This window comes from Corylus avellana, chromosome ca1, assembly GCF_901000735.1.
Source record: "Corylus avellana chromosome ca1, CavTom2PMs-1.0".
Taxonomy (NCBI): Eukaryota; Viridiplantae; Streptophyta; class Magnoliopsida; order Fagales; family Betulaceae; genus Corylus; species Corylus avellana.
Window position 1 is genome coordinate 25947856 of NC_081541.1, and position 26873 is coordinate 25974728.

General features: G+C 35.4%; 1 protein-coding gene across 1 annotated transcript; it reads right to left on the minus strand.

Annotated features, from left to right (window-relative positions):
• Positions 1–6949: 6949 nt before the first annotated feature.
• On the minus strand, positions 6950–26345 carry LOC132167399 (butanoate--CoA ligase AAE1-like). The gene is made up of 3 exons (XM_059578362.1): positions 25965–26345; positions 8650–9282; positions 6950–7818 (listed from the first exon to the last, which is right to left on the minus strand). Exons 1-3 carry the CDS (start codon positions 26160–26162, stop codon positions 6988–6990), a joined length of 1662 nt encoding a protein of 553 aa, XP_059434345.1. The 5' UTR covers positions 26163–26345; the 3' UTR covers positions 6950–6987.
• Between the last annotated feature and the right edge of the window lie 528 nt (positions 26346–26873).

Here is a 26873-nt window from a genome sequence, read left to right on the forward strand (position 1 = left end):
TTTAATTACACATTATTGGGATCCAACGATAAACTCACCCAACAAAAAGCTTAATGAATGGCTATGAATTTATTGTGCTTTAAAACTATGTGACAGTACGGAGATAATAATACGAGTAGGTGAGCACATTTTTTTAATTTTTTAATTTATTTTTTAGTAGTTGGGCACATTGATTGCGTCTGCTTAATTTAATGTTATTTTTCTGAACATTCTTTATGGGTGGCAAAATCTTGATTGATTTGTAATGTGTCTTAATCAGACAAGTTGTGGCATCAATAATACAGGCCACGTGGTACCATATGTATGTCTCTCTCTCTCTCTCTCTCTCACACGCCGGCGCGCTATATATATATATATATATATATATATAAAAGAAATGGAGTTATGTTATTTGGTTGTTAAAAGTTAGACAGTAGTATGCAAAAAACGATGTGTTTTATTAAAAAAAAAAAAAATTGTAGAAAAATCTCTCTTCCTAGTTCTGCTAGATTTTTTTTTTTTTTTTTTGGTTAAATTTTTATAAGTTAATATTTATTTTCTAATGCCTCAAAATTTATTTTTGAATTTAAAACTAAAACCTAAGGGTGAAAGCTTAACCATTTAGAGATGGTATCACTTAAAATGAATTTTATCATCATAAATTTAGTGCTAATATCCCAAATTTGAATTTCTCTTTAATATCTCTCTTCTTCAATTTAAAAAACAAGTTAAAAAAAAAAAAAAGTGTCGACGCTTGGCAGCCGGAAATCTCAACTCAAAGAAATGTTGTAGTGTAATAAAAATATTATTTTTGGCCTATAAAAGTATTAGATAGTAAGAGGCTATATGTCCTGTTTATAATTGTTGTGACCTCATCAATTGATGGGGCCTGTGACCTTTTGCCACTTATTGCACTATATATATATATACATATATATATATATATATATATATATATATATATTTCTTCTTATACTCTCTTTATATTGATAGTGGTAATGGCTCCTTTGTTTTTTTTTTTTTTTTTTTTTTTTTTTGTTTTAAAATGTTTTGAAATGATATAAAAATAAAAATAATTTTGAATATTTTGTAAATATTTTGTGTTTTGAATTATTTGTTAGAGCATTTCCAACACTGTTATGTATTTTAATTAATCAAAAAAAAAAAAAATTTCATTTTACCTACTCCATTTTATTCAATTCTCTATTTTTTTCAATTTTTTTTTTTTATTATTTTCTTAAACCACCAAGAGAGAAGAGAGAGAAATAATTAAAAAACACACATAAGCTCTAGTGTTTGCTTAAAAGTAATTAATCAATTAGCTGTGAACCACGCCTAATGAAGCGGTCACTAGTTCGAATCGCCTCTCCCCTTCCCATGTAAAAAAAAAAAAAAAAAAAAAATGTTAATCAAACAGTAAAATATGCATTTTAGATAAGGAGAAGACAAGTTGTTAGACCATTTTAATTAAATGTACACAATATCGAGATTTTATTGCATCTCTTGGAGATGCTCTTAATGTTTTTATTTAAAAATAAATAAAAGAAACAAAAAATTTAATCCAACAAACCAAATGATTTTTCAAAAGATTTTGTCTAATTACTGTCGCTGTAGTTTTTAATGAATGCTACACACATTTTTACTCTATCGATCACTTTTATATTCTAAAGTATACACCATTTTATGTGGCACTGAAAATTATCATTAAAATTTAATAGTAATCAATTTAACATCTATAGTAATTTTTAAGGCTAAATTAGAAAATGTGCATTTAAGAGTATAAGAACGAAGAGTGTGTAAAACATTTCTCTAGCCATAATTATTTAAGCTAATATATAGTAAGATGCTGGATGTACTGCATATATATATATATACATATATATAGCATTCTGACGTTGCAAAATTTGCCACGTCAGAAATTATATTATTTTTAAATTTTTTAAATTTGTAATATTTTTCTGACGCTCCAACATCTAAAACGTCAGAATTTTCTGACGTGTCTGAACAGACACGTCAGAAAATTCTGACGTGTTACTATTCACACGTCAGGAAAAATTTTTCTCACGTTTTATATATAACACGACAGAAAATTGCTGAGGTGGCAAAAAATTTACACTGTAGCACACGTCAGAAAACCCCTTTTTTTTTGTAGTGTGCTACCATTGTTGCCCATTTGGTAAAGAGTTGTAGGTATTTTGTTTAAATAATAATAAGTGATTGATGTGATATAAAAGTAAAATGCGATTTGAATTTTTTGTGAGAGAAAGTCAAGAAAAAGGCCACAATGAACAACACAAGTCAATTCTAACCTGATTCATTTAATTAAACGAGTCATACTCTTTAATCATAACTTACTACTTTTGTATTGATTTGTGTTGCATTCGCAGTATGCATAGAGAGCTTTTCTTCCTTCTCAAAAAAGAGGGTTTGTTTGGTAAACGATTTCGTTTTGGTTTTGGTTCGATTTTGTAGTAAAAATTGATTGATATGAAAAACTAAGAATGTTTTTATTATTATTTTTTAAAAAAGTGAAAAAGTAAGAATGTTTGGCATGGAAAAAATAAAAATATTTTGTTTGTAGTAATTTTTTTTATTTGAATAATAATAAAAAATGATTGATGTAATGTAAAAAGTAAGAGAATGTTGAAAAAATAAAAAAGTGGGATGAATAGTATTGTGCCGAAATCATTCCAAAACTGTTTATGATACGGACCCAAAAACATTGCTTAAGAAGTTATCAACTTTTTTCCTTTGAAAAAATATAAAAGTTACTTGTCTTATTTACTTTACTAAAGATGCAGGAAGTTGTAAAGTTGAAGATAATAATAATAATTAAATAGCTGAAGAAATCTCACAATACGTTAGAAGGTGTATAGTTGAAGATAATGATTAAATAAAAGATAATAATTGTAACCACTTATAATTATAGTGTGTACCTTAAAAGTTATATGATTGTATAGTAGTTATAAATATCAATATTGAGATCCCAATATCTTGAGAAATCAATTCAAATTGGGTTGAAGAGTTGATTAATTTCAGAACATAAATGGAAAGTTTTCAACCACAACAAGCACCCTGAAAATGACTGGAGCCTCTCTATAATTTCATAGATGGTCCCTACTCCCTGGAAAGGTGCATGAGGTTCAGATTTCTTCCCTCCCACTCTCATCCTTGGAAAATCTGTTCTTTTTTTAATTTTTTTTTCTACTTTTAATTAGTAAAAGGGAGGCCACAAACAAACAGTACGTGTATCAGTGTATGTAAGGAATGCTAGGCTTATAAAAAAAATTTACAACATGACGTGGTACAAACATGATTGAAAATGAGATAGTTAAATTCAACTTTTAAGAAACCTAATCGTATTGTGTCACATCATGTTGTAAAAGCTTTTTTTTTGGTAAAATTTATTTGTAAGCCTAGTATTTTTCAATATATTTAGCCCAGCCCCATGTGATGATCTAAATTCCCTTTAACTAAAGAATTTCATTCAGAAAGTGGATCCATTAATCTCATTAGCCTTCCAACATCCCCATATCACTCAAGATTGGCGGATCTCCTCCACAATCTCTAACACTTTTGGTTTCATCCCGACTTTCTCATCCTGAAAAGCACGTGATAAAAATGCAAACTTTTACGTCTACCAGCATTTTGTGTGCTGCAGCCAAAAACAAAAGCTATGGTCCCCCTCTAGTACCCTCTTTCTCCATTTAATGCGTTTGGTTTAATTGTACTTACACAATAAATAAATAAATACCACTTAATTCAAAAACTTTAAAATTTTAAATTTAACTAATACTACATATACTCTCGCTTTTTCACTACATCTAATTCATCACACCCATCAGTGACTTTTAAAACTACTATTGGATTTGTGATTGAACTTTATTGAATTTTAATCTAATAGTAATTGTGGGAAGCAGTGAAGCACCCCCTATGTATTGGCAAAAAATTAACTGAGATGCTGCTCTTGACAATCAGCATGGACGAATGGGTTTCAGCATAGTACTCAGGGATTCAACTGGATGGGTGACAACGGCAAAATGTATGACGAGGAGGGGCTTGCTTGAACCCACTGCAGCAGAGGCTTTAGCGGCTTTCTATGCAGTGCAATTCACTCAGGAAATGGGAGCTACGAATGTTCTGTTGGAGTGTGATGCCTTGGTTGTGGTAGAAGTTTTGAACTCGCGGGAAAGGAATGGAAGCCAGTATGGGCATATTGTGGAAGACACGCGTGAGCTATTGCAGTCCTTCCAGGGTTGGAGGGTCAGACATGTGAAACGGGAGGCTAATATTGCTGCCCACGGTCTAGCAAGAATGGCAATCCGACATGTCATAGATAGGATGTAGCTGGATGAAAATCTTGAATACATCTGTAATATTGTTTTGAGAGAGCAATCTGCCCTCTCATTTCGATTCTTTTATGGAAGATTAAGTTTTGTTGGTAAAAAGTGTAAGAAATTGAATGTAAAGAAGTGAAAAAGTGTGGAGCATTACGTATATTACTCATTTGACTTATTTGTAGTACTTTTGTGGCCTATATTCCACATGAAACTTGACCACTCGTGCATATATATATATCAACAAAATTGACAAGTTTTTGGTGGGTTTGAGTGAAAACTGCATCTGGAGGGCCCAAATAAGAGAATTGTCTTATCAGATTTTGTTATACCATGTGCTTTGGGATTTTGAGCGATTGTTGTCCTTAATTTCAAGGGTCTATGGCTCCCACGGCCAGAAAGAAAATGGGTATGTGGAACCTCACAACATGGAAATCCAGCTCTTTTCCAATCAAATTGTTACGTGTAGTCATTGTTAGGTAGTGGGTTTGATATGGAGTATTATCAATTAGGTTATTTAGTTCATTAATGTTTTATAGTTGTTTTATTATTTTAATATTATTGTGTGTGTAGGACTCTTATGCTATGTTTATCTCTTTTATCTTGTTATTTGTTATTTGGGTAGGATTATATTTTTTTATTTGGGTAAGCTTAGATTTATCTATTTTAAATGGAAGTCTTATCTCATGTGGGACTCTATTTTCTATTGTCTTTAAATACTGCATTATTTATGAATAAAGAAATTAATCAAGTAAATTATTCAAACTCTGTGTTTGTAAGAGTTGAGAGCACAACGAATTGCTCATATGAAGTTTAAGATTCCTTGAAAATCTTATAGGAGGTTCAGGATTCCTCAAAAATCCTACCATATCAATCTTTCTACTTAGTTCTCATCACGTTATGTAAGCACGTAACACAAATCTACTTTTTATAATGATAATTTAAGCGAAAAAAAAAAAAATTTGAAATTGTTTTATTTTTATTTTTATTTTTTATTTTTAAAGTCGAGACATTTCTGTAGTAGGAAGGAAGGAGGATAAAAAAAAGAAAAAAAAGAATAAAAAAAAGAAAATGACGAAAAGGCTCCCAAACTATTGGAAGGACACGTGGTGTCCAATGACAGTGATTTGTTAATCATAAGGGTATTAGTAATACAATAATGTTTATACAATGATGTGCTTGATTGTCATGGCATGTTACATGTCGGTTGGAGAAAAAAAGTTGAAGGCGACTACCACCGAGATTTCGCCATACGATGCTGTTTTGTTTTGTTTTTTTTTTTAATGGGGATTGAACAGTTTTATCCTTCAAGTAATAATAATATTATTATTATTATTTATTATTATTGGATGTTAAAATATTTTCAATATCCGGCTAGTCAAGAGTAAATTTTTTTTTTTTTTTTGACATGTCTACACAAGGGAAGAGAGAGGGGAGATTCGTCAAGAGTAAATCTAGAAGGTTTACTTGTGTCATATTAAGAATGATGTGACTATTAAAATCACAATTTGATCAAAATTCAATAATGGTCAATCAAAAGTTCAGTGGTGATTTTAATAGTCACATCATTCTTAGTAGGACACAAATAGGCTTTTTAGAATTACTCGCTAGTCAAAGATTATTTTTACTAATTTTTGGCTAAAGATTAGTTATATTCATGGAAAAACACAAAGAAGAAATACGAGAAGGAATTTCAAAAAAGAGTAAAAATCATTAGGGATCATATTTTATAAAGCCAAATCCAACATGAATATATATATATATACTTCTTTTAATTTTAAGATCAAATTTACTAATAATTTTTTTTTTTGAAAATGACAAAATAAATAACTAAAAGAGGGGGAAAAAAAATCATAAGGAATCGTTTGGTATACAAAATAGTTATTACCAAGAATGGAGGACGGTAGAATTGAATAGTTATTTTTATTATTTAGTTTGGTAACAAAAGATGGGCCCTAATTGGAATCAAACCAAAATGACTAAAAAGACCTACATGATTTTTTATTTTTCTAAAACTCAAATTAAAAAAAAAAAAGGAAAACGTTGAATGCTGTGGGTGGCCGCACCACCCCCGGTGCAATCGGCCACCCCCCGGCTTTGCTGTGAGTGGCCAGCAAAATACCCACACCATTCAACGTTTTCCAGATTTTTTTTAAGGGTTGAAAGAAAATTTATTTATTTATTGGGAAGGGAATAGTCATTCTTCTTAAAAAAGGTTCCTACCAAATAAAATAATGATTATTCCATAATAGTAGCAATTTCATTTCAAAGGTCTATTCCGCAAACTAAACAGGTTCTAAAGATTATGTTAATAATTAACCTAGTTTAAATGGATCAAACTCAATAAGTTAGTATAATTATTTATAGATAATTTTGTTTTTAAAACCCTAGAGATAAAGCCCTAGCACTAGCAGCATATTTAGTTTAAATTGCATGGGATTTCGATTTCTTTAAGTGTCCTAATTTAACTCAAATTCTATTTTGATTAAATAAATTTCATGTAATTAATTTTTAAAGATTATTTATTTATTTATTTATTTTTTTAATAAAGAAAACCAAACTTTTCTCTTCAACATCATCTCAAGATACAAATTATTCATTATTATAAATAGAAAAACATGATCAGCAAGCAATAAACGTAATTAAGCTGCCATTTCTGCATTAACAATTGTTAATTAGCTATAGCCATAGCGTTGATCTTCTCCCTGAGAACAAATTTCTGTATCTTCCCAGTTGAATTGATTGGCAAATCCCCAAAAACAACACTATGAGGAACCATATAATTTGGCAATCGATCTCCACAAAACTCAATAATCTCCTTCGCCATGCATGCACTGCAACCCTCCTCCTTCAACTTCACAAACGCACATGGCGTCTCTCCCACGTTATCATCACCCACTCTCCCAACAACTGCAGCCTCCATCACCTTCGGATGGCTAAGCAGCACCGCCTCCACCTCCAGCGTGCTAATAACTTCTCCCCCAGAAGAATTGATAATATCCTTCGCACGATCTTTCATTTGTATACAACCATCTACGTGTCTTATTGCAAGATCCCCGGTTCGATACCACCCACCTTTGAAAGCTTCTTGTGTTGCTTTTGTGTTTTTAAGGTACCCCAACATCATCGTATTTCCCTTGAACATCACCTCGCCGACTGTTTTCCCGTCACAGGCTATGCTCTTCATGGTGTTGGGATCTTTTACGTCCACGCCATCCATTATAAGGTTGTGGATCCCTTCACGGCGTTTTATTGTTTTTGTCTGTTCATCGATGGTTGAAGAGTATTGCAAAGGTTCAACAATGGCTGGGCCAAGAGCCTCTGTCATACCATATCCATGGCTCACGTTAAACCCTAGCTCGGTAACCTTCTTGAGGACTTGGGCTGCCGGTAATGTGCCCGCAACAATGATGTCCACCGTGGACGGTATTGGCCACCAGTCACTTGTTGGTGCATCCGCGATTATTTTCAAAATGGCGGGTGCACCACACAAGTGAGTTACCTGTTAGAATATAATAAATGATTAAATTCATTTCTTCTAATGATCAACTTAATCTTTTGAAATAAGTAGTACTTTTTCAGGTATCAAAGCTAGAAGTTCTAAGTATGAACCCCAACTTCATGAGCATGGGGAATGTCAGAATTTAATAAATAATTAAATATATCTTTTCTTATTAGTTTAATTTTTTGGAATAAGTAATACTTTACTTGGTAGCAGAGCCGGGAGTTCTAAGTATGAAACCCAACTTCATTAGCATGGGGGATGTTAGAATGTAATATATGATTAAATGCATATTTTCTTATCAGCTTAGTCTTTTGAAATAAATAATGTTTTATTTGGTATCAGAGCCCAAAGTTCTAAATATGAACCCCAACTTCACGAGCATGGAGAAGTTAGAATATATATAATAAATTATTAAAATTTATCTTTTTTAATCAGCTTAATCTTTTGGAATAAGTAATGCTCTATCTAGTATCAATGCCATAAGTTTTAATTAGTATGAACCTCAACATCACAAGCATGGGAATGTCAAATATAATTAATGATTAAATGCATCTTTTTTTATCAGCTTAATCTTTTGGAATAAGTGATGTTTTATTTGGTATCAGAGTTAGAGGTTCTAAGTATAAACCTCGATCAACTTCAGGAGCATGGGGAATGTTAGAATATAATAAATGATTAAATGTATTGTTTCTTATCAACTTAATCTTTTAAAATTCCTGATGCCTTATTTGGTGTCAGAGTCGGAAGTTCTAAGTATGAACCCCGATCGATTTCACGAGCATGGGGAATGTTAGAATATAATAAAAGATTAAATTCATCTCTCGTTACCTTGTGAGTTAAAATTGCGTTAAATATAAGTTTTGCTGAGAGATCAGTGCCAAGAAAGATATTGGTGCCACCAAGAGCCGCCACTGCCCAAGCGAAGCACCATCCGTTGCAGCGAAACATGTCGACGGTCCATAGAAACACCGGCATTTGTCTCATATCACAGTGGAAGATTGTTGCTAGTGAATTCAGATAGGCAGCTCTGTGGCTGTATATTGCTCCTTTGGGAATTCCTGTTGAGCCAGAAGTGTAATTCACTGAAATAGGATCACATTCATTGTGTGGTCGTATAGGCTCAAAATCTGCTTTTCCCATTGCAATAAGGCCATTGTAATCCAGGCTACCAGCTGGGGTGTTTTTAAGTGTTTGATCAAACTCTGCTATTACAACAAGTTGGGGTGGCTTGCTAACATAATATGATGTTCTGCTTCTCTGGGAAACAATGTTTAGTGCTTCGTGAACAACTTCAATGAACTCATGGTATACAAAAATGATTTTGGCCTCCAATTGTTCCAATAACAATGCTAGCATGGTTGCATCCAATCTGGTGTTTAGTGCAGAGAGAATTGCCCCGGCCATTGGAATGCCAAAATGCAGCTCATAGACTGCTGGAATGTTTGGCGCAAAAGCTGTAACCTGCTCATGGAAGAAAAGTGAAGAATATCAGCCATGATTATAATGAACTTTGTTAAATTAATAGAAGTGATTGTCACTAAAAGATAAAGAACACAGATGATGGAAATTAAAATCTCACTCTCTTCTATATGTAGTTTTTGAGGGGAGTTTTATCACTATTTACAAGTGTACTTATGAATTCAAAGTTGTTTTGGCTACAACAAGAAGTTACAACTTACAAGATTATGATCGGTCTGGTATATATGCGGAATAGGCCCTTATAGTAGAATGACTATTCCTATGGAATAACTATTCTTTTGTTTGACCTCTTGTACCATTCCTTAGAATAGCTATTTCCTTATGAAGATAAATACTTATTCTCATAAAATGGGAGAGGAATAACTATTCATTGAGGAATTGATTGGTTTTCCAAAAGACCCATTATTATTATTTTATTTTTATGAAAATCTAAAATAAAATAAAATAAATGTGGAAAATAAATTACTTTTAATTTCTAAACATATACAGTAAACAAAAGAAATCCTTAGAACTTGAACTAATACATTCAAACAATAACAATTTGGGGTAATTACCTTTTCCCTTATCAACTACAACGCATTGTTAATTTCCTTCCGCGAACTGCCAAACTTACTGCCCAGCCCTATCATACTACCATTTTCTTCCCAAAACCTCCATTCCGTCGGTTAAACTTGTTAAAAACTTTGAAATGACCTAAATACTCTAACTTTATAAATAAAAAATTATTATTATCATTATTATATATATATATATATATATATATATATATATATATATATATATATAACATATATATATTTTTTAAAAAAATGACCTTACACGGGTCACCTTGATGGTCACTTTTTTTTTTTTTTTTTTTTAAATTAATCTATATATTTTATATATTTATATTTTTGTTTGAATTTTTTATTTGGGGGTATTTTTGTCTTTTAATGAAATTTAACGTTTAAAAGAGAATATTTCATCCAATTTAACGAGTTTGATTGACAGAAGGGGGTTTTGGGAAGAAAATGATAGTCTGATAGGGTTGGGCAGTAAAGTTGGCAATTCGTGGGAGCAAATTGACAATGCATTGTAGTTGATGGGGGGAAAAGGTAATTACCCATAACAATTTTAATTTATAGGAAAAATTACATTTTACTCCCCAAAGTTTGGGGCGATTTTTAGTTCGACCGTCAATGTTCCAATTTTTGCAATATACCCCCAAACTTTCAAATTTTTGCAATTCGACCAATTCGTCAGTCAAAGCCGTTTTGACTAACGAAACAGCGATCACGTGACTGGCACGTGATCATTGTTGGCATTTTGTTCTCCAAAATGCCCCCCCATCAAAGCCGTTGTGCTGGTTTTTGAGAGAAGCAGGGGTTCCATTCATTCAATCTTTCTTGGCAAAGCTACTATGAGTTGTTTGTTGGCCACCATGGAGGCTTTGCTTTAAGTAGAGAGCTCGAAGTGTTTGTGTAGTCTTCTAGGGTGGGGAATAAAGCTTTTATCATTCAGCGGTGTGCGAACAAATTTGGGTGATTCTTGGCAGTCATGAAGTATGGACCTCTTGTCGGATTCCTTCTACCAACCTTGTTGCTGTAGTGTCAAAGGTATGAGGCTGCTCCACCATTGCAACCAGCCATACTGTACACTGAAGACCCAGAGCCACCACACCAGCAAAACCCTTCCTTTTTTCTCCCAATCTAACCAACGCCTCACCTACCTTCACCGAGAAGAAGAAAGACTTGGCCTCAATAAAAAATAGCCTCTTCATACCCCTCGAACAGAACCCCTGCTACCCGCGTCAACCATGGAGAGAGGTCGTAACTAACAAGCCTCTACATGCTGCTTACATCGTCACCGGAAAGAGGATTGCAGTTGAGAACCACCTCCAAACACGAAACCAGAGCCACCAGGAAGAAAGAAGCATCCTCACCTACCAACTTCAGGGAGAACCCACCAAACAAGCCACCTGCTGCAAGTAACTTGGGATGGGGGGCATTTTGGGGAACAAAATGCCAACAGTGATCACTGTTCCATCAGTCAAAACGGCTTTGACTGACGGATTGGTCGAATTGCAAAAATTTTGAAAGTTTTGGGGGGTGCATTGCAAAAATTGGAACATTGGATGTTGAATTGAAAATTGCCCCAAACTTTGGGGAGGTAAAGTATAATTTTCCCTAATTTATAAGTTAAAACTAGAAGTAGAACACAAATCTACACTAAAATGTATTGCTTTTTAACATAGATGAACAAAGTCTCTCATGTCTATTCGCAAAGGCTCTACTAATTAAATCAAAGAATGAACACCAAAAATATAGATATAAAACCATGTTCAAAGCAATTTTTTTAGCTTTTTTTTTTTTTTTTTAAAATATATATATATATATATATAGCCATAATTAGTTTCTCTAGTTATGGTATGTTTTTGTATTATAGCTATAGTATTAATAGGTGGATTTTAGTTACCTTATTTGTTCTCCCAAATTGTTGTAATCGCTGAGATACAACCTGTAATTAGCTATACAATTCCTATATAATATGAGCAACCCTCACTTTGAGAGATATTCAGTATAATTGACATGGTATTAAAGCCAAAATCATCTAAATTAGGGTTGTAATTTGAGTTTTCTGAGTTGGGTCGGGACTGTGCGGTTGGTCTCTTGGGCTGTCGATAACTTCAGGGGAAATTGTCGATAATTCTAGTGGGCTCTAAACTGCTATTCGACAGTTTCTGTTGAGGGTAGCGGTAGTTTCTATTAAGGGTAGGGAATTTTTTACCGGAAACTACTCCTTTTGTGGTGATTAGTGGCTATCGGCAGACTCTTTGGAGGTCTGTGAAGTCTGTGGTGTCGGGGTTGTGTTCTCGGCAATTTATGGAGGATTTGGTAATGTCGGCATGGTGTTCTCGGCAATTTCTGGAGGATTTAGTGACGTGAGTGTGGTCGGCGTGGTGTTCCCAGTGATTTGGGCTATCGGTGATTTCTATCGGCTATTTGATGTTGTAGGCGATTTCTGTTTGAGTTGCTGACTGGTTTGGGTGCTGGTTTGGGCACTATTTGGTTTGGGTGTTGTTTGGTTTGGGTGCTGTTTGGTTTGGGTTGTTGATTGGTAACTGTGTGGGCTCTTGGGTGCTGTTTGGTGGGCTTAGGCTTGCTGTTCAAAGGATTTGGTTGCTGTTTGGTGGCTGTGGGCTTCTTGGGTGCTGTTTGGTGGGCTTGGGCTTGCTATCCAACAGATCTGGTGGGCATGTTACTCCTTTATCAGGTTTTATAATTTCTGATTCTATTTTTGATTTCATCATGTCTTCTAGCGAGACTTTTGGGATCCTTTTTACTGGAAAAATTATTCTGCTTGGGAATTCCAGTTTCAATTGTTTGTTACGGGAAAAGAGTTGTGGGGCCATATTGACGGTAGTGATCCAGCTCCTACGGAAACTAAGGAGTTGGCTAAGTGGAAGGTCAATGATGCACGTGTGATGTCCTGGATCTTAGGGTCTGTTGATCCTCTTATTGTGCTCAATCTAAGGCACTATAAGACTGCAAAGACTATGTGGGAGTACTTGCTGAAGGTTTATCATTAGGACAATATTGCACACCATTTTCAGTTGGAATATGAGATTGTTAGTTACACTCAAGGCAATCTATCCATTCGGGAGTATTTTCTGGCTTTCAGAATTTGTGGGGAGAATTTTCTGATATGGTTTATACGAAGGTACCTGTTGCATCTCTCTCTGTTGTTCAGGCTGTTCATGAGCAGAACAAGAGAGATCAATTCTTGATGAAATTGCGTTCTTAATTTGAGGTTACTCGCTCAAATTTAATGAACCGGGATCCTTCTCCATCTTTGGATGTTTGTTTTGGAGAATTACTTCGCGAGGAGCAGCGTCTTCTCACACAGGTTATGTTTCAGCAAGATTCCAACCCGAATCTAGTAGCCTATGCTGCCTATGGGAAAGGGAAGGGTAAGGATATGCGCAAGGTCCAATGTTTTAGTTGCAAGGAGTATGGTCATATTGCCACCAATTGTGCAAAGAAATCTTGCAACTACTGTAAGAAATAGGGCCACTTTATCAAAGAATGTCCCACTCGGCCCCAGAATCGTCCAGCTACTGCCTATCAGGCTGTAGTGAATACCTCTTTTGCTCCAGTGATGTCCTCAGCTTCTTCTTCTACGACTTGATCAGCTGTGCTTACTCCTGAAATGGTTCATCAGATGATTATGTCAGCCTTTTCTACCTTAGGGCTCCAAGGTAATGGTACTATTTCGTCAAAGTCTGAGCTTATTGATTTTGCTGCATCCAATCATATGACCAGATCGTTTGATACTCTTTGCAATGTTCGTCCACATCATGGTTCATCCCATATTCAAGTAGCTAATGGGAGTCATTTAGCTATTAATGATGTAGGAGATATCAATCCTTCATTTAGAGAAGTTTATGTATCTCCTGGACTTTCTAATAGTCTTATTTCAGTTAGCTAGTTAGTTGAAAAAAAACTGTGATGTCTATTTCTCTCGTGATGGTTGTCTTGTGCAGGATCAGGTGTCGGGGAAGATGCTCGCGAAGGGGCCTAAATTTGGCAGATTATTTCCATTGCACTTTTCAATTCCTAGTTGTTTATCTTTGGCTTGTATGGCAGTTAACACTCCGAATGAAGTATGGCACAAACGTTTGGGTCATCCGAACTCTGTTATTCTGTCTCATATGTTAAATTCTGGTTTGTTAGGCAATAAAGAACGTGTTTCTAAAAATTTGTCATTTGACTGTTCTGAATGCAAACTTGGTAAGAGTAAGACTCTTTCGTTTTCTTCTCATGGTAGTCGTGCTGCAAAATGCTTTGATATTGTGCATAGTGATGTATGGGGCATTTCTCCTGTAATTTCTCATGCTCGATATAATTATTTTGTGACATTCATAGATGATTTCAGTCGGTATACTTGGGTCTATTTTCTTCGGGCCAAATCTGAGGTCCTGTCTATTTTTCAGACCTTTGTAGCATATATTGAGAACCAATTTTCTACAGGTATTAAGATTTTGAGATCTGATTCTGGTGGAGAATACATGTCCTACGAGTTTCATGATTTCTGACACCATAAATGAATTGTCTCTCAGCGTTCTTGTCCTTATACTCCCCAGCAAAATGGGGTGGCAGAACGAAAGAACCGACATCTCTTGGATGTTATTCGCACCTTATTGCTTGAGTCCTCTGTTCCTCCTATATTCTGGGTTGATGCATTATCTACTGCAATTTACTTAATTAATAGACTGCTCTCTTAGGTCTTGAATTTTGATTCTCCTTATTATTGATTGCATAATCAGCATCCTAGCTATCTTAATTTGCATACTTTTGGGTGTGTTTGTTTTGTTAATTTACCTCTTCATGAACGTCATAAACTTTCTACTCAGTCTGTTAAATGTGCCTTTATGGGTTAGAGTATTTCTTAGAAAGGTTATGTTTGCTATGATCCTTGTTTTAACAAATTTCGTACATCTCATAATGCTGTTTTCTTTGAGAATCAATGTTTTTTTTTCTACAAATGTTGAGTCATTGCTTGAGATTAGTATTCTACCTTGTTTTGATGAATTGCCTTCTCTGCCTAAACGATTCAAACCTAGAATTGTGTATACTCGACGTCTATCGACTTTGCCCCTTCCCGAGACTGACCCTTCATTTGAAACTGTTTTGACAACTTCTCTTTAGATTGACCCGCCATCTAAGATAGTTCATAAGCTGGTCCTCGACGATCTGCCCAAGTATCACGTCCTCTTGATCGGTATGGTTTTTTCCACACTTCTTTTAATACTACTTTGTCTTTTATTTCCATCCCTACATGCTTTTCTAAAGTTGTTAAATATGAATGTTGGCGGAAAGCGATGGATGAGGAACTTCGGGCTCTTTAGGACAGTCATACATGGGACGTGGTTCCTTGCCCCTCTAATGTTAAAGCCATCAGTTGTAAATGAGTTTACTCGATTAAGCTTCGCTCTAATGAGACTTTGGATCGGTATAAGGCACGATTAGTTGCTCTGGGGAACAAGCAAAAATATAGGGTGGACTATGAGGAGACATTTGCTCCGGTGGTGAAGATGACCACAGTGCGTACCATTATTTCTATTGCCGCCTCCCATGCCACTTCACCAGATGGATGTCAAAAATGCTTTTCTTCATGGTGATCTCAAAGAGGATATTTACATGACTCCTCCTCCAGGTTTGTTTTCTTCTCCATCTGCTGCTGTATGTAAGTTAAAGCGGTCTCTCTATAGCTTAAAACAGGCTCCCCGGGTATGGTTTGAAAAATTCAGGTGTACTCTGCTTCACTTCTCCTTTGTCCAAAGCCAATATGACTCATCTTTGTTCCTTTGCAAGACTTCGACTGGTCTCGTTCTTTTACTTGCGTATGTGGATGATATTGTCATTATTGGCATTGACTCCAGTTTGATTGCCCATCTCCAGTGGAATCTTTAGGCTTCTTTTCATATGAAAGACCTTGGTCTTTTTACGTATTTTTTGTGGTAGGAGGTGCACACTAATTCTTCAGGTATAGTCTTAAATCAACACAAATATACCCAGGACTTGATTAGCCTGGCTGGTCTTCAGGATTCTTCTTCGGTGGATACTTCTATGGAGGTTAATGTTAAATATCGAAGTGAGGAGGGTGATCTTCTTTTTGATCCTACTGTGTTCCGACAGTTGGTATGCAGCTCGAACTATTTGACTATTACTCGGCCTGATATTTCCTTCACTGTCTAGCAAGTTAGCCAGTTTATGCAAACTCCACGCCATCTTCATTTAGCTGCTGTTCATTGTATCATTCGATATCTTTGGGGGTCACCTAGCCATGGGTTGTTCTTTCCAACCGGCTCTTCTTTTCGCCTTGTTGCTTACAGTGATGCGGATTGGGCTGGATGTCTTGATACTCGGCGGTCTGTCTCGGGTTTGTGTATGTTTCTTGGTGATTCTTTGATTTCTTGGAAGAGTAAGAAACAAGCTCGCGTTTCTAAATCATCTACTGAATTCGAATACCTGGCAATGTCTACTGCTTGTTCTAAGATTGTATGGCTTCGTGGGCTTTTGACTGAGCTTGGTTTTTCTCAATCTGATTCTACTCCTTTGGAAGGTATTTAGTACAATTGACAATTATTACTTTATTATATATATTTGGGGTATTTTAGTAATTTTGGTACAATTTCAATGAAAGCAAATTTGTTGTCACCAATCTAAGGTATATGATTAGTTATTCCATTCCATCTTCTCTCATTCCAGTAATAGTGATTCATTTCCTAAAGGAATAGTCATTCGTGTGCCAAACGAGGCCTTAGTGTTTCAGTTAAGCTGTTTGTCTGTGTTTTGGTATATAAGTTGTTTATCCTTACTTGGATTATGTTGTTGTTGAGCTATAGCCTTATCGTTATCCATGCCACACACTAGTAATTGGTTAATTAGCTTGATGCAATGTATCTTGACTTGGTGTCCTAAGATGCCCCCTCAAGCTAAATGGTAAGGGCTGAATGTTAAGATTGAAACGAAGAGAGGAAAAGCGTTGAGAGAGTAGTGGCTTGGTGAAAATGTCATCTATTTGATCCTTACTAGATAAAAAAAAAAAAAAAACACACTACAAGAGCTTTGGAATCTACTTATTCTGGACAAAATGAGAGTCGATTTTTCAATATGCTTTGTGCAAACATGAAACGCTGAGTCACAATGAAGTATTATAGGGCGACGAGGTAAGAAGACACTAAGTTCATGAAGCAAGGAATGATGCCAAATCAATTCAATAGGAGTATTGGAGAGAATTTGATATTCAGCTTCCGTGCTTGAACCAAAAATATTAGACTACTTTCGATAGCTTTAGGAAAAGAAGATTGGAACTAAGCAACACATAGTAGCCACTTATAGAGCAGTGATCATCTGGGCATTTTGCCCAGTTAGCATTAGAGAAGCCCTGTAGTTGAATAAAGTTGCAGCATCGTATATAAAGTCCAAAAGAGATAGTGTGTTTGAGATAGCGTAATATACGTTTCACAATAGCCCAATAGAGATCACTGGATCTATGCTTAAATTGACAGACACGCTTCACAATAAAAGCGATGTCAGGCCTTGTAATTGACATATATTGGTGGGTGCCAACCATGTTGCGGTACAGCATGGGGTCGTGAAATGAATCATCAACGAACTGTGGTAATTATGAGCAATGACCATATACAGGGGAAGATACTAGTTTAGCATGATCCATAATTGTATGCTATAAATTATTAAGAATACACTGCTACTGAAATAGAATCATCCCTCTATCAATCAACAAAGCCTCGACCACCAAGAAATAATTCAAGTGTCCCATGTATTTCTCAACAAACTTGGCGTCAACGAAAAATACCGATTTTAATGTATGTGTCTGTCCGTATATAATTAAAAAACAATCAAGTTACATGTTTAATATATGTATCTTTTTTGAACCTCTCTTCACTTGACCTATAAATAAAATAAAAAAAATATATAAACCTAATCTACTAAACTTATCGAACTTCTCATGGATTTATTGTTTCGTCAAGATCAAATACCTCTAGAGGCTCTACTTGGCTGTCGATCTACTCTGATTACCATCCCACCACAACCTACGCTAATACTTATTCTCATTACCATGCCTCTAGAGAACTCTCAGAACCAAGCGTCATCACAATTTTTTCTTATGAATTCCTCGTTGATTCTTTCCCTCATTCCTTTTATGGGGAAGTAGTTGAGAAATTTCTCGAAAGTCAGAACCAGTCATATGAATATCATTAACATATATCAAGAAACATATTCGTGAGGAGGCAAGAAGGTGAATAAATAAGGATGAATTAGACTTGGAACCAAGAAAAGAGCACCCAGGCAAGAAAACCATGTCCACTGAAACTAAGCTCTTTGTAGCTTGCAGACATGGTGAAGAAATGAAGAGTGCACAAAGTTAAGAGATGTCATATAAAAATTCTTAGTGAGTAATCTAGGAAGAACTATGTTCTGTATGTCAATTTGACGTATAGGCCAACTAGCAGAAATGGCCAAGAATAACAGTGTGTATTGCTATAGGATTCACCACTAGACTATAGGCATCAGTGAAATAATCGGGCTGTTGGTGGAACCCTATAGTGACCAATCGAGCCTTGTGTCGATTGACTGTGCCTTCACCTTTCGTTTAACTTAAAATGCCCATTTACAACTGACCACATTGAATGCTAGATTAGGAGGGACCAAAACCCAAGTGCATATACAGGGTAGTGTGCCAAAATTAGTGGCCATGGCAAAGCACCATTTTGAGTTTTCATAGATTGACGTCATTCTATCGGTACTTTATCTACAATTTTAGCACAATTATGGTACCAATCACATAGTGCATGAAAACTAGAAGGTTTTCATGGAGTGATTGAGCAATTGCCGCATTTGAAGTCATCAAGAAGAAGCTTACTACAACTCTGTTGCTTGTGTTACCAGATTTTTCACAACCTTTTGAATTGCATTGTGACACATTAAAGGTTGGCATTGGTGCGATGTTCAGCCTAGGGTGGGAAGCTAGTGGCGTATTTCAGTGAGAAGTTGAGTCGTTAAAAGTTTAACTATAACACCTATGATGTGGAGTTGTATGCATTGGTGCAGGCTTTTAAGCATTGGAGTTCATACTTGGTCTATAATGAGTTCATCTTATATTTGGATCATGAAGCATTGAAGCACCTGAATAGTCAAGACAAGCTTTCGTTGAGGCATGCTAGGTGGGTGGCATATGTACAACCGTTTTCCTTTCTAATCAAGCATAAGTATGGAGTTTTGAATAAGGTGGCAAATGTAATCAGTTGGAAGACCGAATAGTACCTCACGTGCCCTAACAACGAAAACCTAAAGAAATGGAAGCAATACCTACATTGGGTAGAATACTGGTACAATACCACTTTCCATCAACCCATCGACACCACCCTGTTCCAAGCACTCTATGTGAGAGCACTCCCAAATCTCACCAACTATTTGATGGACGCTTCTGTTGTGGAAGAAGTAGATAAAAAATTACAAGAATGAGATGAATTACTATGACCACTGAAAGAGAATTTGCAGAAAGTCAAGAATCGTATGAAGCAACATGCATATAAGGGTTGCCGAGTATGTGATCTAGAGATTGGTGATTGGGTCTATTTGAAACTCCAGCCATACAAACAAAGCAACACTTTTTGTCGAGCTCACCATAAATTAGCCAGTCGGTGTTTAGGATTTTCTAGAGTTTTGAGGAAATTGGAGCAGTAATTTATAGATTGGCCTACTTAAGCACACAAAGGTTCATCAAGTGTTTCATATTTCCATACTCAAGAAAGAATTGGTTTCCACTGAGCTACCACCCATCTTTGACAATCACATTCCACAACTTCAACCCTGTTGATGTGGGTGCCTTGACGCATGAACTTTTATATGGGGCTCCCCAAATTTACTTCTTCTTTGGCTAGGAGAAATTCTAACCGACCTGGAGTCTGATATGTAAAGGCACATTCCGCCTTCGTGTTTCAAGATGATGAGAGTGCTGCACCTCTTGGTATGTTGGGTTTTGTTAAGCCGGCACTAGAGAAGAAGAGCATGGAGTTGTTTTATAGCAAGACGAGCAACCATCTTGTCCTAGCAAAAGATAGCAAAAGAAGTGTTTGTATTCTTGTTTTTTGTATTTTCTTTCGGGGAAGAATTTTTATTGTGTGCTAGTGAGATTTAGGTGTATTGAGGCTTTGGGTTCTAAGTGATTTTCTCTCTACTATTTTTGTATTACATCTTTCATAATGAATTTCTTCATGATCGACTCCACTAGTGAATGTATTTCACATTAAGGAAACCATTTACATCTTGGTGCTATTTTGTGTGTAATTGTCTTGTCTTATTTATCGCAATTGTGGTATTTTTTGCCCAACAAATGGTATTATAGCTAAGGTTCAGGACTCAGATTGACAATAAATATGGTGAGTACCAAGTATGCAATGGAAATGATCAATAGGAAGAACAATTTCTCTCTTTCGCAGAGAAGGATGAAGGATTTGTTGATTCAGCAAGGAGTTTACAAGACGTTTTTAAGAAAGGCAAAGAAATCTGAGAAGATGAACAATGATGATTGGGAAGAGATGGATGTGAAGGCTGCTAGTGCGATCCATCTTAATTTGTTAGATTAAGTATGCGCAATGTGATTGATGAGGAAAAAGCAAAGTTAATTTGGCAGAAATTGGATAGTTTGTATATGGCGAAGAATTTGACAAATAAGTTGTACGTGAAGAAGTAGTTATATGGCTTACAGATGGAGGAAAATGCAAAGTTGTTGAAGCACCTTAACAAATTTAACATGTTAAATACATAGTTGTTGAATTTTCGAGTGAAGATTGAAGAAGAAGATAAATTGATACTTTTGTTGGCATCGCTTCCCCTTTCTTATAATCACCTGGTTAAGACATTGAAGTATGAGAAAAAGACTCCTGCGTTTGAAAAGGTGACTAGATCACTCTTGTAAAATGAAATGCAGAGGAAGCCTGTTAATGATTAGGCTGATGGGCTTATGGCATGGTTCGAGCCAAATCGTGAAAAAGATAAGTTTAAGGGGAAGAATGACAAAGGTAAGCAGTCTCGGTCTAAGTCACGATGGGCACATGGTAAAGAAGTTAGATGCAAAAGAAGTAAAGTGCTATTATTGTCACAAGAAAGGGCACTACTGTAGATTTTGTAGGTTAATGAAACAAGACCTAAAAGATAAAAGAAATTAGAAAGGTTTCGGAAATTCAATTAGTGTGGCTAATGACGAGTTCGATGGCAATGAAGTTAGTACATATGTTCTTTCAATTTCCTCATATACAAATTTTCTCATAGACTCTTGGGTTTTGGATTCTGCTTGTTCGTATCATATGTATCCAAATAGGTAGTAGTTCGACACATTTAAATCCTCTAATGCGGGTACAATGCTAAAAGGTAATGATGCTATGTGTAAGGCCATTGAATTATGTACTATTAAAGTCAGAATGTTTGATGAGGTTGTAAGGATATTCATTAATGTCAGATATATTCCAGATCTTAAGAAAAAATTGATTTCATTAAGCACATTGAATTCTTTAAGCTATGGTTATTCAGCTAAAGATGAAGTTATGAAAATAAGGTACTTTAGTGATAATCAAGGGTAAGAAAATTGACAATTTCTATAAGTTACTCGAGAACACAGTTATAGGTGGAAGTTGCGGGATCTACTTCAGCAAAACCAACAAATGATAATACAGTTTTGTGGCATATGCAACTTGGTCATTGAGGCAAGCGCAATATGTTTGAGCTTCATAAGAAGAATTTGTTGAAATGTGTGAAGTTATGTAAATTGGGTTTTTGTAAGTACTGTGTGTATGAGAAGCAACAAAGTGCCAGCTTTAAGGTGGCATCTTATACAAGAAAAGGTTTTCTCAACTATGTTCACTTCGATGTTTGGAGACTAGTAGCGCTCTTTTCAAACGAAGGTGCATATTATTTTGTTAGTTTTATTGATGATTTTTCAAGAAAGGTCTGGATTTACTTTATGAAGCACAAGTCAGGTTTTCATTATCTTCAAGTAATAGAAGGTGCAGGCAGAAGAAGACTAGAATATCTAAGATATGACAATGGATTAGAGTACATAAACATTACATTCTTGGGATTCTGCAAAACAAAAGGTAATACTCGTCACTTCACAGTTAAAGGGACTTCATAGCAAAACAGAGTTGCTGAAAGGATGAACAAAACATTGCTGGAAAAGGCGAAATGCATGAGGTTGAATGGAAGATTGCCTAAGAGTTTCCTAACTGAGGCAATTAATTTTGCGTGCTTCATTACCAACCGATCTCCATTAGCAATAATTGATTTCAAGGTTTTAAAGAAAGTATGGTAAAGTAAACAGGTTATTATTATGTGTTGAGAATATTTGATTGTCTAATATACATTCATGTGCAAAGTGGAGAGTAGTCGGAATTAGATTCAAAGTCAAGAAAATGTATATCTTTGGGTTTAGAATCTGGTGTTAAGGGCTATAGGCTATAAGATCTAGTCACAAAGAAGAAAATTGTCAGCAGAGGCATGGTATGGTGTTTGATGGGGCCTATACGTTAATGAAGGGTGAGGATGAAGCAGCAGCTGATAGCCAAAAAGAGAAAATAGTCATGAAGGTGGAGCTTGATGACCAACGTTCACTCACGAATGAATGTGATGATGAAGAATCTTTAAGAGGCGCACAACACTAAGAAGACCCATATTCTTTAGCAAGTGGCCAAGAGAAACGTAATCAGAAAGCACTATAGATGTATGACTTTGAAGACATGGTTTCCTTTGTTTTGATAACTAGTAGTGGAGACTCATTGTCTATTCACGATGGCATGCCAAAAGAGGTAGAGTCACCATAGAAAGGTAAAACTTGGGAGTTGGTAAAATTGCCCAAGAAAAAGAAGGCTAAAGGGTGCAAATGGGTTTATAGGAAGAAAGAGTCAGTAGAGAAAGCTTTGTGTCCGAGAGGACTGGCAGAGAAGCATGTTGTTTTGTCTAAACCAAATGCTACCCTCAAGTTCAAGAGATGCCTGGACTTGAGTGGCACTTGTGGATTTTGATTGCCCTTAAGGACTTTGGCGGAGGCATCTAGAGGAAATTCGTATTGTTAGACTTGATGGCTTCAAGTTAAGGTGGAGATTGTTGACGTGGGTGCCTTGACGGGTAAGTTTCGTGTGGGGCCTGCTGGTTTTATTTCTGCTTTCTACTTTGGGAGTCTTTCACCAATTGAACGTGTAGTAGTAGGAGAACTTCTAGCCGACTTGGTCTCCTATATATAATGGCACATTTAGCATTTGTGTTTCAAGAAAATGAGAGTGCTGCACCTCTTGGTATTTTGGCTTTTGTAGAGCCGGTGCTAGAGAGGAAGAACAGGGAGTTTTTTTTTTCTATCTTCTTGTGGGTATCATGCAGGCTTTTGAAGAAGCCTTAAGAGTGAGAAATAGAAGTCATGTGACAGTGAGAGAAAAATAGAGAGACCAGCCACCATCTTATCCCATCAAAAGAAGATTTTGCATTTTTTTTCTTTTGTTTTCTTTTAATGTGAGATTTAAGTGCATTGAAGCTTTGGGTTTTGAGTGATTTTTTTTCTACTATTTTTTTACAGCTTTTTTTATTTTTTTATTTTTTTTTTATAGTGAATGTACCTCACATTGAGGAAACCATTTAAAATCTTGATGTTATGTTGTGTGTGATTGTCTAGCCTTATTTATCTCAATTGCGATATTTTTTGCACAACAAACCCCTCTCCATTCGAGATTATAGATGGATCAAGCAAGGAATAAAATATGTCATAGAGGCATTAGTTCACTGGAAGAATTTACCACCTGAAGACGCCTCAAGGAAGGAGGTCGAATTCCTACACCAGTAATATCCTGAGCTCGACCATGAGGACAATTGATGGGAGGCAACTAAACAAGAAGCCTAATCCAAAAATATCACTTTCCTTGTATTTTTATTTCCTAGTGTTTTGCAGCTTTTCTTGTCATTTGCTCCTTTTGTGTTGTTTGGGTTACTATCTCCCAACTTTTCAGAGGTTTGATCTTTCCACAGAGACTTTTGTAACTGGATCTGTGTTGGTTTTTCTCTTTTCTACAGTCCCTACATCGGACTCTAATAGTGCATCTATTGCTTCAGCCTTCTTTCGGTGGTTGTCCCAGTTTCCGAATAGGGGTTGAAATAGGTTCACTTGAATATGTGCCCATTTTGCTTATGTTATTGCTTTATACGGCCAATTAGAGATGATCAGGACACTTGTCTGTCTCATTTCCTACTATTTGTTCTTATTTTTGCATTGTAGTGTTTGTATTGGGTCTATTATTGGGGAGCCCCACCCATTTTTCAATTTTTATTTGTTTTTTCTTAGGATCCCCCATTCTTTATTCCTTTTGGATCAAGAATGGTAATGATCATTCCTTGTAACCCTTTTAATTTCCCAATCAGTTAGAAAAAAGAAAAAGAAAAAGAAAAAGAAAAAAAGGGGTTTCAAAAGATTGGGATAAGCTAAGAATAAGGGGTGTTGTTTTGTGTATTGCTTTGGTTAGTGTCATAATCAATTGGTTTAGGTTGAGTTTGAGTTAGGTTGCGTCATTGACTAAAATTTTCAACATTTTGTAAGTAAAAAGATTGGGATAAGCTAAGAATAAGGGGTGTTGTTTTGTGTATTGCTTTGGTTAGTGTCATAATCAATTGGTTTAGGTTGAGTTTGAGTTAGGTTGCGTCATTGACTAAAATTTTCAACATTTTGTAAGTAAAAAGATTGGGATAAGCTAAGAATAAGGGGTGTTGTTTTGTGTATTGCTTTGGTTAGTGTCATAATCAATTGGTTTAGGTTGAGTTTGAGTTAGGTTGCGTCATTGACTAAAATTTTCAACATTTTGTAAGTAGGTGCACTCTTACGTACGCAGAAGTAGACTATCGTCCAACACAACAGCAATAACAATACAATACAACACAACAACAAGACCTATCAAACCCCAAGGTTGTGCCCCTAGAAAAAATATATCAAAACCAGCAAAGATTCCGAATCATTTGATTATTTAATGCAATGTTTGTTAGGTGGTAGAAGCTAAAATATACGGATCAAGGGAATTGGGTCACTACGGTGGCACTGTTCTTGATGAAGCCATGTCCAGTACCAAACAGACAAGATATGTAGACGTAAGTAAGATTCCTGTCTATGGGGGCTGAATCTTAGGACCACAATACCACAAGTGATTAAAAGAAATATAAGTAAAAAGTACTTTCCACAAAAGAGGACCGAAAGGCTTTTCGAAAAAGGTCAATATTCTATTGTACTTGTACAAAGATCAAGAAAAAAAGAGAAGGAAACTGGTCAAAAAGTAATGCATGCATCATGCATGGTATGGCTGTGCGTGGCACCCATTTTCTAATTTTTCATTGACGAAAATGGAGAGAAAAATTAAATTTTAAATTGTGAAATATTTGTCCAATTTCTACAAGGCAATTCTCATTGGAACACAAGATCTTCTTGGGAGATACAAACTTAACGAACATATATAATTTAAGGTATATTTAATTAACTCAATAGAATTTCATACAAATTTAATTTGAATTAAATGAATGATTTTAAACCTACAACTCCTAAATACATGCATGCGTTGTCAACTTTCATCCAAAAGGCCAGGGTGAAGTTTTTCTATTTTTTTAATCACTTCCCATATAATATAATTATTAACGAATCCGTTCCAAGTATGAAACTATATGGGATGTTAGTGTATTTTACACTTAATTTTATTATGAAAATTGAGTCTTTCTTGCTCTTGATCATATGGCAATCCTACGAAAGCAATAAATCATGTGCATGCACATTAATTAGTCCCACTGATCATTATCCAACTTTACACAAATACTTATGCCCTAATTATAATTATATCCATCCGTTTCTAGAATTCTCATTTCTACTAGGAATATCTATTTAATTTCTGATAGTATTAATTCACATTATAATTGAAACAAAATCAAGATAATGAAAAATTAGATAATTAATCATATGTAATTTTATTTATTTTAGCTCTACAAATTAAAGAACATCTTAAAAGCCATAAGAATTAATCAGGAAAAAAAAAGAAAGTACGTAGTATTTATATATGTGTATCAAAATTGAAGCCAAAAACTCACAATATCACCAGGAGAGATCCCCAAGTGGACCAAAGTAGAAGCAAGCTTGATGCATCTTTCATGTGTTTCTTTCCATGAAGTTTTCCAAGCACCATAAACCATGGAAACCTTATCACCATAGATGGTGGCTGCTCGCTCTAAGAAGCTTATAGGTGTCAAAGGTATGTAGTTTGCAGAGCACAGGACAAGACCCTCCATTCTTCTTGATTTACGTATAATAACCAGCTTCTTCTACAAGATTCCCAATAAGTGATCGATAATCCCATATATATATATATATATAGAGAGAGAGAGAGAGAGAGAGAGAGAGAGAGAGAGAGAGAGAGAGAGAGAGAGAGAGAGAGAGCGAGAGAGAGAGAAAGAGAGAGGGAGAGAGAGAGAGAGAGAATGAATGAGGATTGGAATGAATTCTGAGTCAGGCCACAAAGAAAATATAAAAATAAAAAGAAACATATTTGTTTTCTATATGAGATTGAGATGAGGACGGAAGTGCTTTATGGGTTTCATCAGCAATGTCCCTAATTTTTTAATATTTTTTTTTTCTGGAGATTGAAGACAAGTAATATTTTAACATTAACTTTCTAACTTTTTATTTTTATTTTTTTGTCTCTGGCCTTGAAGACAACTACCTTCCAAATTTGAGCAAATGAAAGTGCAACTTTTGAAGATGCTTGTATACCCAATCCTTTAGGAGTAATTTTGAGTCGTCCTGCTCCTTTTTGACGTAATAAATATATAATTCGCCATATTAAGGGTGGATCCTTAATTAGAAAATTATTTTATGAATTTGAACTATTTTTGTTGCATCAATATTCGGACATACATCTACGTCGTTATTTAGCAACCAAAGAAAAAAAAAAAAAGAGAGAGAAAGTGCAAGTCCGTTGGTGGGGAAATAAACTAGAGAAC

Excerpts from the sequence above, each read along its gene's own strand:
- LOC132167399 (XM_059578362.1), bottom strand. The coding sequence starts at position 26,162 with ATGGAGGGTCTTGTCCTGTGCTCTGCAAACTACATACCTTTGACACCT. Across the intron at positions 9,283-25,964 it reads GGATCTCTCCTGGTGATATT|GTTACAGCTTTTGCGCCAAA; the intron begins GTGAGTTTTTGG and ends TTCCATGAGCAG. Across the intron at positions 7,819-8,649 it reads ACGCAATTTTAACTCACAAG|GTAACTCACTTGTGTGGTGC; the intron begins GTAACGAGAGAT and ends ATATTCTAACAG.